Below are 17,136 nucleotides of genomic sequence, written 5' to 3'. Positions count from 1 at the left end.
TAGAAAAAACTAGAGTTTTGCACTTAAATACAATCCCTATATATTAAAAACTCTCAATATTCTAAACCATACAAAAGTAGACAGCTTTTGTGAACTTTCCCTTCACAAGCCTTTAAATGGCGTACTGGGTAAAACTTCAACAGGAATTTGACTAAAAATGATATGATGTGAAAAAGAGATTGAAATTGCATAAAATGTCAAAGAAAGCGGAGGTAAGCGCAGACAGCATTTAATTTGACTGACGACCGAAAAGCAATTTGTCAAATGGACGGCCGTAAAGCGATTTGTGAGAGCATGCGCCAATTCCTTCAATTGTCTCCATCTCCTACAAATTGATTTCTAAGGACGTGCATCTTAGAAATTGTGGCAGACCTTATCTATTATGAAATTTGCATTTTTTGTATTTAATAAAATTCATTTTTTTTAAGTAGTTTTGTTTAGAATCATTCAATTTAGTCAATAAATTAAGGTGGTTTTGTATTTAATAAAATTCAATTTTTTTAGCTTCCCTCTCATCATTTAAAATAAAGAGATTCCTTCACAGTTCCAAAATAAATCCATAGCTAAATATATTTCCCCTTTATTTTAAAATAAATTCATCCCCATTTCTTCCATTCATTCTGAATAAGTTAAATTTGGAGCATTCATCTTCTCTTAAATCTAAGGAAAATGTTTTCAACTAATCTCTGTCATATATCTAATCTTTGAATATCAACCATATATTGTGCCATCTAAATAAATTATAAATTATTTTTTATTTTCCATTAAAAAATCAATACATGAATTCATAGGTATATGATGCTAGTATTTTGAAGTTCCGAGGAGTTGTTACATGGTATTATTTGCATTCGTTTGTTGAACGCATTCATTCCACCATAGAATTCATATTTGATTATGTATGGCTAAGTGTTGTTGTTTGTATAATATTATAACTTTTTTATTGATCAAAGTTGAATTACACGAAATATTAGTAGTCCAAAGAAGAAGGAATGCAAGAAGTTAAAAAAAAATATAACATTAACTACTTAAGGAAGACAAGAAGTCAACTCTCTAATTGATAAACAAGAACATAGTCTAGACAATGAAATCTAAAAAGTTACATTTGGAATTTAAAGAACTTTTGAAGCTGTTATGAACATTTGGAATTTCTTTCATGTAAGTGTAGAAGATGGTACTTGATTTCATCTAATCTCTTGTTGTACATGGCATCCTTCTTCAATTGAAAATACAAAGAGGCCATTGTAGCATAACATCATAATAAAATTGTAGCATTTCAACTTCTTAATGCATAATGTGATTAGAAGACATAGTAAAACATCTACTTTTCCAAATTTGCATAGGAATTGTTTGTCTTGTAGAATCACCAATGGCATTCTTTTGTAAACCAAACCCTAAAACAACTTCTCCCTCGAATCTCCATTTGTACGAGATTTTACAGTTGCCCACACTTATTTCAAGTGTCCCTCTATGTCACATGTTATGTACAATTACAGATTAATGAATTCAAGGGATAAAAAGAAAGTGTTATGGTAGCTAAAATTTCCTGTCAAATATGTCATACATAAGGATGTACATGCATCCAAGTGTGTGCAATGAATCTCCACCTTACACGTTTGATAATTTGAGTCATTATAGGAATCTCAACAAAGCACATCTTACGAATATCAGTATATATTAATTCTTTCATCAAGACAATCTTTCAACCTAAATTATGATAAGAAAAATAGCAAGAACTAATCAAATATAGCCCTCCATTTCATTTTAGCCCAAAAGCAGCCCCAAAAGGTATGTTTTATGTTTTCAGTATGCTAACAAAAATGACACTTAATTGATTGGACCTTAAATATTGCAATGTATCCCTAATAGATAATTTGCACTGCAAGATCGTCCATGCTAGGATTAATTTGAGGTTTCCACGAGTTTATAATAGGAAGCTATTTGCTTTACATTTCTTGTTTTATTTCACACACACACACACAGATATATATATATATATATATATATATATATATATATATATATATATATATATATATATATATATATATATATATATATATATATATAATGACAATCATGATGTGACTAACCCCCTTCAATTATTATATATTTTTTTTCACTACTATTCTTAGACCTTAGACCCTACAGGGGGATTAATGTTTTCAACTCATTTTGTTCAAATTAATAGTCACCTTGAAAACTGTGCCAAAAAAATTATATATATAAAATGACAATCATGATGTGACTAACCCCCTTCAATTATTATATATTTTTTTTCACTACTATTCTTAGACCTTAGACCCTACAGGGGGATTAATGTTTTCAATTCATTTTGTTCAAATTAATAGTCACCTTGAAAACTGTGCCAAAAAAATTAAGGATAGACTATAGTTTACAGTGATTTATTTTTTACATTTATTTTTTAATGATTTTTTGTTTTTTTCTGATTGGCTGGTGATAATTTTTGTCAAGGTTTAAAAAAAAATTAATTATTTTTATTGTTTGGCCAATCAAAAAATAATTTATATGAAATATTTCATTAGCCAATGTATAAAACAAACCTGGCGAAAAGTGAAAAAAAAAACTTGGCAAAATGTCACTTGGGATTCACGTGAACAACTGTCCTACCACATTTCTAGAAGTCTCTCACGCAAAAATAATGTCGAAGAGTTGCCTAAGATTTTTTATTACTTTTTTTCTTTTGTGTCGGATTGAGCTTAAAGATTGGGTGTATTTGTAGTTAAACAATATTAAAAAAAAGTGAGATAATTGATGTTGATATGTTTTTAATTTCAATTGTTTGATCCTAGAGTGGTTAAAATTAGTTCTTTTTTAAATTTCATTATTGAAATTGTTTGATTCTAGAATAAGTTAAAATTAGTTTTTTTTTTTAATTTCATTATTACACTTTTATTCATGATTATTTTTACTACAAACATTTTGATGCATATGATTTTTCCAATGATTTTGAATTAATAAAAATAATTAAAAATGTTATCAAATGATTGATAAATATAGATATTTTTTATTTATTTGATCAAACAATGTACATTTGCTTTTTGTAGCATTATATGTATTATTTGATTGAAATAATCTTAATTATTTACATGTGTTGACCAATTGCTAATATTTTTAAATATCTTTCATAAATAAAAATAAATTTAAATTTTAAAAAAATTGATAATATTGATTATTATATTAAAAAAGTAAAATATAAAATAGCAATCATTAATCTCCCACACATTTTTTAGCAATTCATGTAAAGAACAAATGGTGACGGGTATTTTATGCATATGGTTGTTAGTTGTTTGAGAGGTTGTTTGTGTTTTTTTTTCAATTTTTTTTTTTAACAATTTTCAAATGGATTTCTTAAATTAATATTATATCTTTAATTCTCATGAATAATTTTTATTTTTTTAAATATTTATTTAACATTTCATGTATTATTGTTTAATTTTAATTTTATTTTATAAATAATTCTAAAGGAATAAATATTTAATCTTTTTTAATTAAATTTTTTATAAAATATCTATAAATTATCTTTTAAAAACAAATAATAAATACTGTACAATTATTTAAAAAATTTAAACTATATAATATTTCTTCTCATTTTTTGTTCTACACGATTTTTTTTGTTCTATACAATTATTTTATGCTCAACCTTACAATATTTGAATTATCTTACTACTTTTATTTTTAATAAATGATAATTTAAAATAATTTAGATTATTATCTTCTTGCTATAAACTTGAAATTTAGTTTAAAAAATTAAATATTATAAATAATTGCAATTCTAAAAAATATTAATAATAGTTGTAATTCTAATCTAATGATTCTAATTTTTAATTTTGATTTAATTATGTTTAATAAGATATTTTTCATTATATTATATTATTTGTTGTCATTTTGGAAAACTTTATATTTATATGTTATGTTCAATAATATTATATTTAAAAAAAAAAATCAAATGATTTTAAAAATACTTTGCAATAAAATTTGATTAGAAAATTTATTAGACTATATTATAGTAATATGTGGATTACCCTTTTTTTTTGGATTGAAGGACTATCTTCAATCTAATCTAAATATTAAATAATACATACCAAAATTAATTAATGTGTACCATCTTTCAATTGTAGTTAAGGTTAGGATTATGGTTAGCTTAACATTGAGTTTACGAATCAGTTAAAATTAAGATTTCATTTGAAGATAAAAGCTTAGGGTAAGGTTAGGGTTAGTATTAGGGTTCAATCAAGGTTAGAGTTAGTGCCATTTAAATTTTAATTAATTATTATAATAAAAATATAAAAATATTTTCATTTAGATATGTTCTCATGAACTTCACTAAAATAAAAACAACAAAATTATTTTTCATCAAATTGTTCTAGCATCATGTTCAATTTGCTTAATGTTTAGACTTTGTGTAGAGTTTTCCATATGTATAGACTTAGAATTGTCCTTTCCTGTATCCAATAACTTATCTATCTCAATGTCACTGTGCCTTTTTTTAATTACTATTATCAACCATCGAGCCCAGAGGCACTCTTTCAGTATACCAACAGATATTAAAGTGGCTAGTGGTTTATGTGCACAAAGATTTATTCCTCATAAGATAGTGGTTACATTTTCTCATTGCTTATATAAGTGCATATTATTTAGTCTATGCCTGACATTACCTATTGTAATTTGGGTCTGCATCCCAACTAGACAATGTGAGGCTTTGTGTTAGTAAAATTGTTAGGTCATTATAGTTTGTTTTCTTGTTGCACATGGATTGGAGCTAAGCATAGATGATAAATGTCCACTTCCAATGTTGCATTTATAGTTCAATTGAGCCTGGACAACAAGCTTATTCTTTAACCTTTGCCTATATAGAAGTTGGTCCTTTGCTCCAACATTGCTACAAATCTCCAATTTCTAGCAAATGACAGGGACTCGAGTTGTATCACAACTCTTGTTCCTTGTTGTATCTTCCCATTCCCAATCTACAAAAAGTTTATTTTTAAATTTTAGGCTCAAAACCCAATATTATGAGGTTGATAATATTTTTAGATAAAAACATTAGTAAGGGTATTTTTTATTAGCAAAGATTTGATTTGTAGCATAAGTTTGAAGTGCAATTTTACTTATTTTTGGTGTACTTCTTTTAAGTTACATATTTTGTTGAATCAACAAAAGAATAAATATTAATTTTAAAGGGTTGTTATATAACAGTTAAATGAATTTTCTACAAGCATTAATAAGATATTTATATTCAAGACAAATATATTTTTTTTTCTAAAATGATACGAGTCTTCTATTTAATTAAGATTCATTATATTTTAAGTTAAAATTAAATTTGCATTCTTAAATATTTACAGTTTTTTATCGCTTACTTTCCTTTCTTTTGAAGAAATTCTAACACATTATTTAACTCTTCATCAACCATTTTTAACTCTTCTTCAATCATTTTTGAAATGGATGGATAGATATTGAGCCTACATTCTTCATCACACAGAGATCTCCCAAAACAACTCTTCCAAAAATAGAAATTTACACAATTATTCAAATAAAAAAGAAAACCATCACACACATAAAAGCTTAAAAAAATAGCATAACAAACAAAATTTTTCCTTATTTATAAATTGCAAACATTAAAAGAGATAAATATGTTTTTATTTTCTTATTTATTTTTCTTTTATGTTTTGATATAATCATATAATTGCTTAATATCTAATCACTTTCAATCTAGCTTAGAAATTCTGAGTATAAATGTAATAAAAATGATTTGTGGCCAGATCTCTAGTGTCTTTTATAAGGGCCATAATAAGTAATAGAGCCATAAATTACTTGGAGGTTCACAATTTCATCAACCAAAATACATGCCAAAGCTTGTGATCAACGTATACGAACTATTTTGAATTTACATTGATAAATCACCCCTTTCTACTTTTGTATAAACTTTGAAAGCTCATTAATTTGTATATGTCTTTATTAATTTAAAATAAATCATGAAGCTTTCAACTCAAGTTGTCATTTGGTTTTCCTCATGATACATTTTAATGTGAGAAAACATAATCATGATGATGTGATTATTAATTATTATTTAAAACTTTTAAGGGTTTTTTTAAACTTAATTTTCTATAAGTGTAACTATTAATGTGTTTGTGGAATTGATTAAATTACTATTAGTTGGTGTGTAGGTCCATTTGTCAAAGATTAAATTCTAAAATCAATGTTACTTTTTTTAATCTCAAGGGAACTTCATCGTGTTTTCATTTATTTGATTGAATCGTGTATGGTCTTCTCTTGTGACAGTGGTGATCTTGAGAACCAAAAAACGCTCAATCTCTTTCATATGTTTATGCGATTGGTGTTGAGTATTTTCTCAGATTGCACTTCATGCAACCTTGAGAACTAAAAAAATTAATCTTTTGTGTGTGCTTGCATGGTTAATTTTTTTATTCTCTACTCTTACATGCTTGTGTGATCTTGAGAATTGAAATTAGTATCATCCAAGGCATAACATTGTGTGTGTTATTTATTGTCACTTTTTGATGGAATTAAAAATTAATAGTTATTTTACTTTATTAGGGTAGAGTGACTTGTATTTCATTACCAAGCATTAGCCAAAGTTTATGTTCCGATGGGATATTTAAATTCCAAGGAGGAGCTACCATTTCAATCTAAGATAACATCCCCTTTATAATTTACCAAGTGAAAGAGGAGAATAGGTTATCCTCACTTCATGCAACCTTAAGAACTAAAAAAATAAATCTTTTGTGTGTGCTTGCATGGTTGATTTTTTTATTCTCTACTCTTGCATGCTTGTGTGATCTTCAAAATTGAAATTAGTGTCACCCAAGGCATAACATTGTGTGTGTTATTTATTGTCACTTTTTGATGGAATTGAAAATTAATAGTTATTTTACTTTATTAGGGTAGAGTGACTTGTATTTCATTACCAAGCATTAGCCAAAGTTTATGTTCCAATGGGATATTTAAATTCCAAGGAGGAGCTACCATTTCAAGATAAGCTAGCATCCCCTTTATAATTTACCAAGTGAAAGAGGAGAATAGGTCATCCTCTTCAAGCCATACCATTAGAAATTACCCATGTTTCATGAACTTAGGCCACATTTACCCTTTGGCTATATAAAGGAGTCTTTTAGTTGAACCTTATGTTAGCCTAGATTACGAAAGTCATAATTTTTGTATAACTTGTGATGCACCTATAAGTCTTTAACCCCAAGAAGTTGCTCATTGCATAATTTTTTAAGGTATGGTCCTAATTCTCCATAGTTAGCACTCCAAGATATTAAGATGATAATATTTATTACCAAGTCAAGTATATTGGTGGCCTCGCAAACCAAACACACCTACTTGATTCATATAGGTTGTCATTGTATTTTCTTTATTTCACTCATTATGTTAATCCTATGTTTAACCAAATAATCCAAAATTAAATGTCTAAAAAAGTTGAATCAAAAAATAAAAGCAAGAGTCAAAAGTCAAAAGTCCCAAAATAACAGCCAACGTATGTTTTCATGTCACCTACCATAATAAATAAACAAAATCATAACATGAAATTCCATGAAGAGAACCTTGCCATTCTATAACATGCATGAATCCAAATTCCTTACCATGTTGGAGAAATCTCTTATCAAATTTCACATGAAAACCAAATGGATAGCGATAGTAATATTGCCAATCTCTCTAATCAAAGTGATTATTCCCATGACTATTTGGATTTCTCACATATGAAACATCCAAATAGACCAATTCATACATTAAAATATGCATTGAAAAAAATATAAATTTTATGGAAATAAGAGTCAAATTACCTCCTTAGTTATAATTTGGATAACCTTAATAAAATCATAAACCAAGAACCATCCAACCAAAATCCTACCAATACTAATTAATGTTTATCAAACTAATGTTGGCCAAGACAATGTTCATCCAAAAGTACCCATTATTAATCTAAAGAAAAAATCACAATGTAACCCCAACACCAAATAAAATAAATAGCTCATCACTCAACTTTCTATGGTAAACCATCCATTATACTAATGATATTGTAATAATAAAAAAACTCAACAAAATTAAGTCGATCGATCTAATCAAAACAACCAATAAAATAATCAAAACAATAAACAAACTAGTCAAAACAATCAACACAATCCAACCAATTAAATAATTTGCAAATTCAATCCAATAAAAGTTATCATGTAATATTCAAATATGTATCACAACATTGTTTTTAAATTTATAGATTAGTAAAATATGAAGTATAGCATTATTTTAACATCTATTAATCAAATATGTATCACCTTCACTTTTTTCAAGATACAATATATGGAAAAATTCATGTTTACCAACAAAGTAGTCATGCAGAGAATATGCTTAAATTAAACTTACCCTAATCTCCATGTAGAAAAATATGAGTGGTAGATTTTCAATTAGGCCAAAATATCCACAAATAACTTTAAAATTAAACGAGTTATAAATGACAATGTCAAAGAAAAATTTGTGCAATTAATCCATGAACATAGCTAAACATAACACTCAATGTTGAAACTAGCAATTGCACCTTGATGTGCAATGGGAAGAGATGTGGAAGGTCAATTGGGGAAAAATCTGGTCTATTTTTTGCATGAATTTGTGTAGTACATGAGGTCAATTGGCAGACACTTAGAAAATGATGTCATTTGTGCAATAAAGGTTTCAACAGAGAAGTGATAGATTCAAGTAAAATATGCATCCACTTACAAGGATCTACTCATAATTGAAACAAAACCTTTAAATCAAGAAGATACTCATGTTCTATTACCAACATGATCATGCTATGTTTTAAATAGGGTGAGAGGGAGAGAGAGGTAGAGATATCAATTGAAAGAGAGAGGGGGAGGGAGGGGAGAGTGAGCGAGGGAGAGGAGTATAGAGATAGACATAGAGAAAAAGATAGAGATAGAGATGAAGAAAGTGGAGAGCACGATGGGGAGGATAGAGATATGAAGAGATAAAGATAGAAAAAGATGAGAGAGAAATAGATAGAATTGGAAGAGAAAAATAAATAGAGAGATAGAGAGATAAATTGGTAAAGATAAAGGGATAAATGTAAGAAGAAAAATGGAATATATATGTGAGAGAGAGAGAGAGAGAGATGATGGAGGCAATCAGTGAGTTGGCATGGTGATGATGTGTGGTTTGATACAATTTGTGTGGAGCAATCATGTCATGTGATGGTGGTGTCTTTTTTAAGGCCTTGAATTTTGGTTCCCTGGCGTTTTGTAGTTGCTGGTTTTTGGTGTTGGTTGTGTGTGCAGGTTTTGGTGAAGAGGCGAGACAAGATGGAGGCAAAATTTTCCTTGACAACGGACGGTTAAATGCCAACATTTTGTGGCTTGATCTCGAGCAATAGGCTGATGAATGTCTTCAGGGTGGATGGGGAGGAATTTTGGAAGGTAGTGCGGTTGATTTTTGGTGAGGAATTTTTGGTTTTTGATTGCCGGCCTCGAACTAACCTTGACATTTCGTTGCTGTTCGTTGCTCTGGCATTATCGGTGGGAAAGTCGACGGAGGAGGTGCAACGAGTGCATCTTTGGTGTTGCGACCCAAATGGGCGGGATGTTTGAATGAAGTGGTGGCTGGTGCTGCTATTGGCAAAGGGCTGAAGATGACGGAAGAGCTGTGGCAGAGGATTGGCGTAGAAATGGGGGAGCTGCAACCATTCGTAATTCGGTTGGCATCTCGACCTGTTGAAATTCAGTTTGAGAACGTAAGGAAGGGATGGAGGGAGATTGTGTAGTATGTGTGAGAGTTGGGGTTGACTGAGCGAGTGAAGATTTGTGGGAAGTTGACCCCAATTCGATCTGAAGCTCCTCTAGACGAGGATGGGAGGCCTATGATTCGCCATCAGATTCCACAGAAGCACGCGAAGGTGGTGGAGCGTGGTTCAATGCGTGGTGGCAAGTCGAGAATAGTGCTAGGTGGAGGGAGTGAGAGGCATGATGCAGGGCCCAGCCGGGGTATTCCAAACTTCTCAAGGGAAGAGCCCTTGAGATGGTTTCGATAGACAGGTCCTTTGGGACTGTCGGGTTTTTTTGGGGCATGTGTATGTATGGTTGGTTTTTTTGTTGTGGCTGGTCCTGTAGGTCTGTGTCTTTTTCAGGTTTTTTTGGGTTCTGTTGGTTTTGTAGGGGCAAGACCCCATATAGTGGCAGGCTATTTATCAGCATTTTGGATGTAAATCTTTCCTATTTAATGCAATATATTATCTTGGTTATCGATAAAAAAAAAGAATACATAAATAATTAAAATAAATTTTAAATTTAATGAAAAATTAATTCTTAAAGAAAAAGAAAAATAAAGAAAATTATTTTTTAATAATTTTGTAAACTTGAGAGAAAGATAGAAATCCTAATAAATGAAGACAATATTAAAAGACATTTTTATCAAAAGAAGATAATATTAAAAGATATATTTTTTTCTTTTATACACATTTTTTTAATTAATAATATTAAAATATGTTTTTTAAATATTTTTTTAAACTAATCTAAATGTAAGTACACGATTGAGATTAATTCTATGGTCTTGCATCCTTCTCCTCAATTCTAAACCATTGATTTCAAAAAGTAAGTTGTTAATTTCATATAAGGAATGCCTTCAACATAATTAGAGGGAAAACACAAAAAAATCCAAATGATGTGTTGTGTCATTTTTAAATGATATATTAAGAAAATAATTTTAGTGACAATTGTACCTAAATTTGGTATTCTCATTAATAAAACAAAATATTTTAAAAAGACTTAACTATCACCTTCATGATATTAATGTAGAGAAATATATGTTTAAAAAGAAAAAAAAAAAAATTTTTATATTCACTATCGTGGAATCTGGAGGTGTCCTTGCCGAAGCAAGACTAATCCCCCAGTGTGTACAACCCACTCACAAGGTAGCAACACACACAGTGTTAACATAGCCGGGGACTCGAACTCAAGACCATGGGGAGCATACCCACGCCTTAAGTTGCGATCCACGACCGGGTGAGCTAGGGCCGAAGCCCTAAAAAAAAAAAAAAAAAAAGAAAAAAGAAAAAAAATAAAAATCATCATTAATATTAATAAATTAAAGTAGTTTCAAAGTTGCTTCTTTCTTAAAAAATAATTAAATATATTTTATATTTTTGTTTTTTGCTATTCAATACGAAATCTTGAGCTTATGCTTATATCTTTTCGTCTAAGAGTCAAGCATTAATAGCTACCCATTGTACCAAATTAGTCTAAGACACGTTCTTATATCTTTTTATTCAAGAATCAAGCATTAATGACTACCCATTGTATCAAATTAGTTTGAGACATGTTCTTATATCTTTTCATCTAAGGCTTAAACATTAATGGCTACGTATTGTATCGAATTAGTCTAGGACACGTTCTTAACCTCATCCCTTATATATTTTACTTCCAATAGTTTGAATCTAGGTGGATGTCATAATTAAAAAATATATGATCATCTTTATCAATTATACTCAATCTTATGTAATCTTTTTACAATATTTCAATACAAAAAAATCATACTCGATAAATTTACTACTTTTTGATAATCTCACAAATCATAACATTCAAACAATTCTTTAAAAACTAATAAAAACATTTTAAAATAATATCAATAATCAATAAAACTAAACAACAATTAAATAATATCTTTAGTTACACCGAATAATATCATCATCATTGACAACCATTCAAAGTTGACGAGGATAAGAGAGAGAGTCGTGTAGGTTTGAGATAGCTAAAGAAAGAATGATGTAACCAGCCAAACTCGTCATCTATATTCTCATCTCTGTGACGTTATATGCCTTACGAGGGATTCCACTTATTATTATTATTATTATTATTATTATTATTATTATTATTATTATTATTATTATTTACGCCCAACTACGAGAATATATAGACCATATTTACACTTCAAATGATTTATTTGCTTTTTTAAGAAATTTCTCCCATCATAACTATTTATAAGCACTAATAATGGTTTCTTTTTATTTTACTTTATTGGAATGGGCCAAGCATGTTGCAGCATTTACTATGGAAGACAAGTTAGAATCTAATTGGTATAGATATTTTAAGATTTTTTTTTTTTTTTTGGTTGTTGGTAAAAAACAAAATTGTGTTATTTATTATTTAATTATATAAATTTTATTTTATTTAAGAAATAGTTTATTTTATTTAAAGAATTGTTCATTTGAAAAAAAAAATTATATTTAATATTTTAAAAATTGTTTTGTTCTATTTTTATTATAAAATGTATCATACATATTATATATTTATATGTTGCTTATTAAATTATATTTAATATTTTGTCCAAGGGGTTGAGTTTAACTGGCTAAAACACCGGGTTCTCATTGTGGAGACCCAAGTTCAACTCTCAATAGGGACATCTAAAGTGAAATTCTAAGTTGTGACTCTTGGTCTTCCATAGGATGGGGAAGGGTTCATAGCTCCAGTCAAAAGCTATTCAGATTTTGGCCAATTACCAATAAAAAAAATAAAAATTATATTTAATATTTTGATAATTGTTTATTTATTTTTATTTTGAAATGTATTGTAGATATTATATATTTATATGTTACTTATTAAAATTTTGATTTCATAATTTTATTTTTTAATATATGCTGATTTCTTATTTACATGCATAATTATGTAGGGACACACTTTTTTAATTCAATTAAGTTGATTAAAAAACCTAAAACTAATAAGGTAAATTATTATGGTTAAGCATGTCTCATGTATTTATCTTTATTACATCTAGAAATATATAATATTAGGATCAAACAGTAGTCTTGCAAATACCTAATTTTTTCTTATTGATATTAATATTGATGCCATTCTATTCTCACAATGATGTAATAATATATAATTGACCTTGTTCTATATTAATCTTTTCAATATCAAAAATAAAATATATGTTTGTCCTTTTATCAACACTTCAATGTCAAATTCTTATACTCTAATGATTAGTTAAAAAAAAAGTTGATTGAAAACTCAGAATAAATTTAAATTTAAAAATCTAAAGATCCAAACCTAATTAAAATCAAATTTAGATCCAAAATTGACTCAAATTAAAAATAATAATATTTAAATTTAAAGTCTTAAAATGGATGAAATTGAATTCAGTAAGACTCGTCATTTACAAATTTTCACAACAATAATACGGCAGTTAAACTAGTTACTGCAACCAAGAGTTCAAAGCAAAGTGAAGAAGTGCTAATCTAGCCATGTAATTTCCGTGTTACATAGGGGAAAGGATCTAGTAGTTGAGCATGTACCAATTGTTGTGAGGGTTGTTGATACCTTTTGTTCCAAAAATTGAACAAATAAAACTTATTGTTTGAAACAAAAAATATCAATTTTTGTTAGTAAATGCACCAACATTTGTTAGGAAATGTACCAATAGTTGTTAAGAAATGTACTAATATTGTAAAAAGTAACCAATTAGGTGATGCCATGTCAGCGACACAACTATTGGGGTCTCTTTTGCATGCCTATTGGTCTCACTTTTTTTTGGGGCTATTTTGGACACCTTGACAAAAAGCATGCTGATGTGGCATCATATTTGATGATGTGGCCCTGAAACCTTAGTTATATTGGATTTTGAGAAGTGCGAAGTTAGGGTGTACAACTACTGAGTCCTTTCCCCTAGTTATTATCAATCAATTATGAGATCAAGAAATTAACTTTTCGTAGCTATGAAGGTTTACTATTATTAAATGATCAATTGCTAGGAGAAAACTTAGAGAATCGTGTTACTCAGTCATTGTTTTGAGAGTGAGACAGACAAATTGTAAAAGTTCACACTATTTAATCCAGTTTCTATTCTCAAGGTAGTGGCTGCTCTGAGAATTTCCAAGAGGAAAATATCTTTCCCGGGGCTTCGGCCAAGGAAAATGAGATATTTTTCATAAAAAGATAACATACTTGTGAGACAGGGCAGCTGGGGCTTTTGAGGAAAGTTTGAAAGGTGAGTGCCTGAGAAAACGTGAAGGTTTAGATGATTAAAATCAGAATTTGCTGTGTTTGGTAGGTTAGAATTCTGATCAGAAGATTGCTGGCATACAGGAATTAGGCATACGATTGTAAAATTGTGAAAAATGACGGATTCGGTAGAGTTGCCGGCCAAATTGGCGATTCTGCCATTCCGGAACAGGGTTCTCCTGCCCGGCGCCATTGTTAGAATCCGCTGCACTTCACCTGCGAGGTAATTTAAATGATAAAAGTTTTATACTTAGCTTTGTTGCCGTGAAATTATAAGCCTAATGGTTTTGCATTCTGCTAATAAATTAAGTTGGTTGTTTTTTTAAAATTTTAGGCACATGAACTCAAAAATTGAACCTTATGGGTTTCTAATGCCGTTTTAGTGACGGTATTTCAATGTGATTGATTAGGGTTTGATATGTTTTCAACTCAATTCTGCTTGTGTTTATGTCTTGATTATGTTTTTAATCTCAGTGTGAAGTTAGTGGAGCAAGAATTGTGGCAAAAGGAGGAGAAAGGTTTGATTGGGGTTCTTCCTGTTAGAGATACACAGGTTGCAGAGGGTATCCCAGCTTTGCCTGCCTTATCACCAGGTAAATACTTTATTTTTATGTACTAGTACGAGTAGGTACGGTATTGAGTTTTCTACTTTTGTTGTTGATAATGTTGACAATTGTACCATGGTAAGGTCACATTACAGATATGGGGGAGAGAAATGGGAAAGGATATTTGAGTACTTCGTCTGATGGTATCAAGTCTCCACAAGACCATCTCCAGTGGCATAAGAGGTTTGTTTCACATTCTTTATTGAAGAAAGAAATGAATCATATTGGTGTCTGCAAATCATAAAAACAGTTAAATGGGACTTAACAAGTAAGATGAATTAGAATAGTTATGTGGTTTAGTTAACGAGTCTAGGCTTATGGTCAATTATTGTCTAATTTAACAGTGCTCTATAAATGACGGAGGAAAAGGGCCTTTATTAAAATGTGATTGATTTGACGCAATGAACATTTTGTAAGAGACGAATAAATAGGGAATGCAAACACACTGCTTTGGTACAGAAACCGAAGTTTGTAGGCAGCATGGAGTGTGCATGCTACCGATCCATGTAGTCTTTATGTAGATAAGTAACTGTTCAATACATTTATTTTCAGACTTCTCAGTTTTACTTTGTGAAGTGAATATGACATTCTTATTTATCTCAAGCAAAATGAACAACCTTGCCTCCTAAGGGAAATTAGTCAATTGGAGGGATGTGTACAATTAACAGGTTCTTGAAACGTGCATAAGTCAAACCTCTGTGGTACCTTTGATCTTTTGCAACACAGGGCAAGAAACAATGTTTTGAAACCTCTTTCAAGACAGCTATATTTGATCATAATGATGCACAATGCGTACCTTAAAATGACTCCATGAAAAGAAATGAAGTGGTACTATGTTGGTATGTTTGCTGTTGCGCCAAAAGCTTGAGCTGTCATCAAACGTCACAAACACGAGATTTACCCAGATCCACGGGAGGCGGTTAAGCCATGTCGTGAACCCCGAAGGAGGTGCTGACCACCAAGTAAACAATCTCCCCCTCAGCACTGATTGAGGGTTCCGCACCGATGGAATGAAGGAGACATCCCGGGATTCGAACCCGTGACCCAAGGCTCTGATACCAATTGTTGTTATGTTTGCCATTGTGCCAAAAGCTCGAGCTGTCAACGAACGTCACAAACACCAGACTTACCCAGATCCACGGGAGGTGGTTAAGCCATGTCGCAAACCCCGAAGGAGGTGCTGACCACCAAGTCAACAGTACTAGACAAGAATTAGCTATCTATTTATTGCAGCATTTTCAACGATTGAATTATTTGTCTTTTTTTTAAAGATAATATAATGAGGATCTGATAAGGGTACCCAATCCGAGAGATTAATACCAGTAAAACACCAAGAAACAAAACAACAACTGACGTTACCAACACATGCAGGGGTGTAGCAGGCAGAAGCCAAACAATCAACTAAACCAAACAAGTTCAAAAAAGCAGGAAGAGGAACAAACAGCAAAAATCAAAATATGTAGGGAGGGCTGACAGCCCCCAATAGCCAACACCAGATTCCACATTCCCCTGAACCCACATCCTGATCAGCCACCAGCAGCTAACACCACAGATTTGAGTTTAACAGATCCATTGCTTATAGCATCTTCCATTCCCTTGAACTGGTCACCATGTAAAATTTCAGATCTCATAGCTGGCCTCATCAATTTCACTCTTTTCAATCTGGGGAGTGTGAATGAGTTAGACACTTCTAATTTCCCTTTGTAATGGATGGCCAGCAGATGTTTCACAATAGTTGGAGTGTCCTGACAGAAGGTGGTTGACATAGTGACTTACCTCAACTCTAATTTTATTGCTGCCAGCTCCTCTCCATGTGATCCAGCAACCTTTTCCTCAACCTTGTTCTGATCTGAGCTGTCGGCTTGTCCACTGGCTCATCATCTACAATCGTACCCATCTCCTGCAAGAGAAGAAGCAATTCAGTGCATCCTCTGATCTAATGGGGGAGCTCACATTTAAAAACAAAAAGAGAGTATATTTTTTAAGATAATAGTAGAGGGGATTCTGTAGCACCCCCTGCTCAAGAAAAGTAGATACAGATCCTTGGCTGAAACAAACATACAAATACCTAACCAAAAGGAACATGAACAAAACTGCACAGGGGCAAACGTCAATACATCCAGATCCACACCACAACACAAAAAATACAGCCAACGCACAAACTCAAGGGCCTCTAGAAAGGACTCATTCATCAGCATCATGGGCCTCCACTGGACTACCATGACCTTTGGCCTCAAACTTGGCTCTTCCAGCCCATCATTTTGCAGCCACTGCCACCTGACATGGTGCCGTGGGAACATTGCCAACTTGAGCATCAAGAGCTGGAAACTTAATCCCATAAATAACCAGAAAAAAGAGAAAGTATATTAATGTCAACAAGCATCTGAAACAGGTCTACAATAATCAAAATACAAAGTCAAGTTATAACATTAGAAGGCTTGAGTAACTACAACCTAAGTCACAAGGTTCGAATTCGACAGCCATGAAATTCAGATGAAATTTGGCAAGGGAAA

The 17,136-nt window shown here is 30.8% G+C and overlaps 1 protein-coding gene across 2 annotated transcripts in view; it reads left to right on the top strand.

The window, feature by feature from the left end:
* Positions 1 to 13,750: 13,750 nt before the first annotated feature.
* Positions 13,751 to 17,136, top strand: part of LOC131078914 (lon protease homolog 2, peroxisomal) — a 54,177-nt gene continuing 50,791 nt past the window's right edge. The window contains exons 1-4 of one of the 2 annotated variants that reach the window (XM_058016750.2): positions 13,751 to 14,004; positions 14,103 to 14,241; positions 14,493 to 14,611; positions 14,707 to 14,806. In XM_058016750.2, coding sequence (XP_057872733.2) covers positions 14,135 to 14,241; positions 14,493 to 14,611; positions 14,707 to 14,806 — 326 coding nt within the window. In that variant the 5' untranslated portion in view covers positions 13,751 to 14,004; positions 14,103 to 14,134. The remainder of the gene's footprint in view (positions 14,005 to 14,102; positions 14,242 to 14,492; positions 14,612 to 14,706; positions 14,807 to 17,136) is intronic. The other variant, XM_058016751.2, reaches the window with a different exon arrangement.

Source organism: Cryptomeria japonica, chromosome 2 (genome assembly GCF_030272615.1).
Source record: "Cryptomeria japonica chromosome 2, Sugi_1.0, whole genome shotgun sequence".
In the NCBI taxonomy this organism is placed as follows: Eukaryota; Viridiplantae; Streptophyta; class Pinopsida; order Cupressales; family Cupressaceae; genus Cryptomeria; species Cryptomeria japonica.
This window is presented reverse-complemented; position numbering and strand designations above follow the sequence as displayed.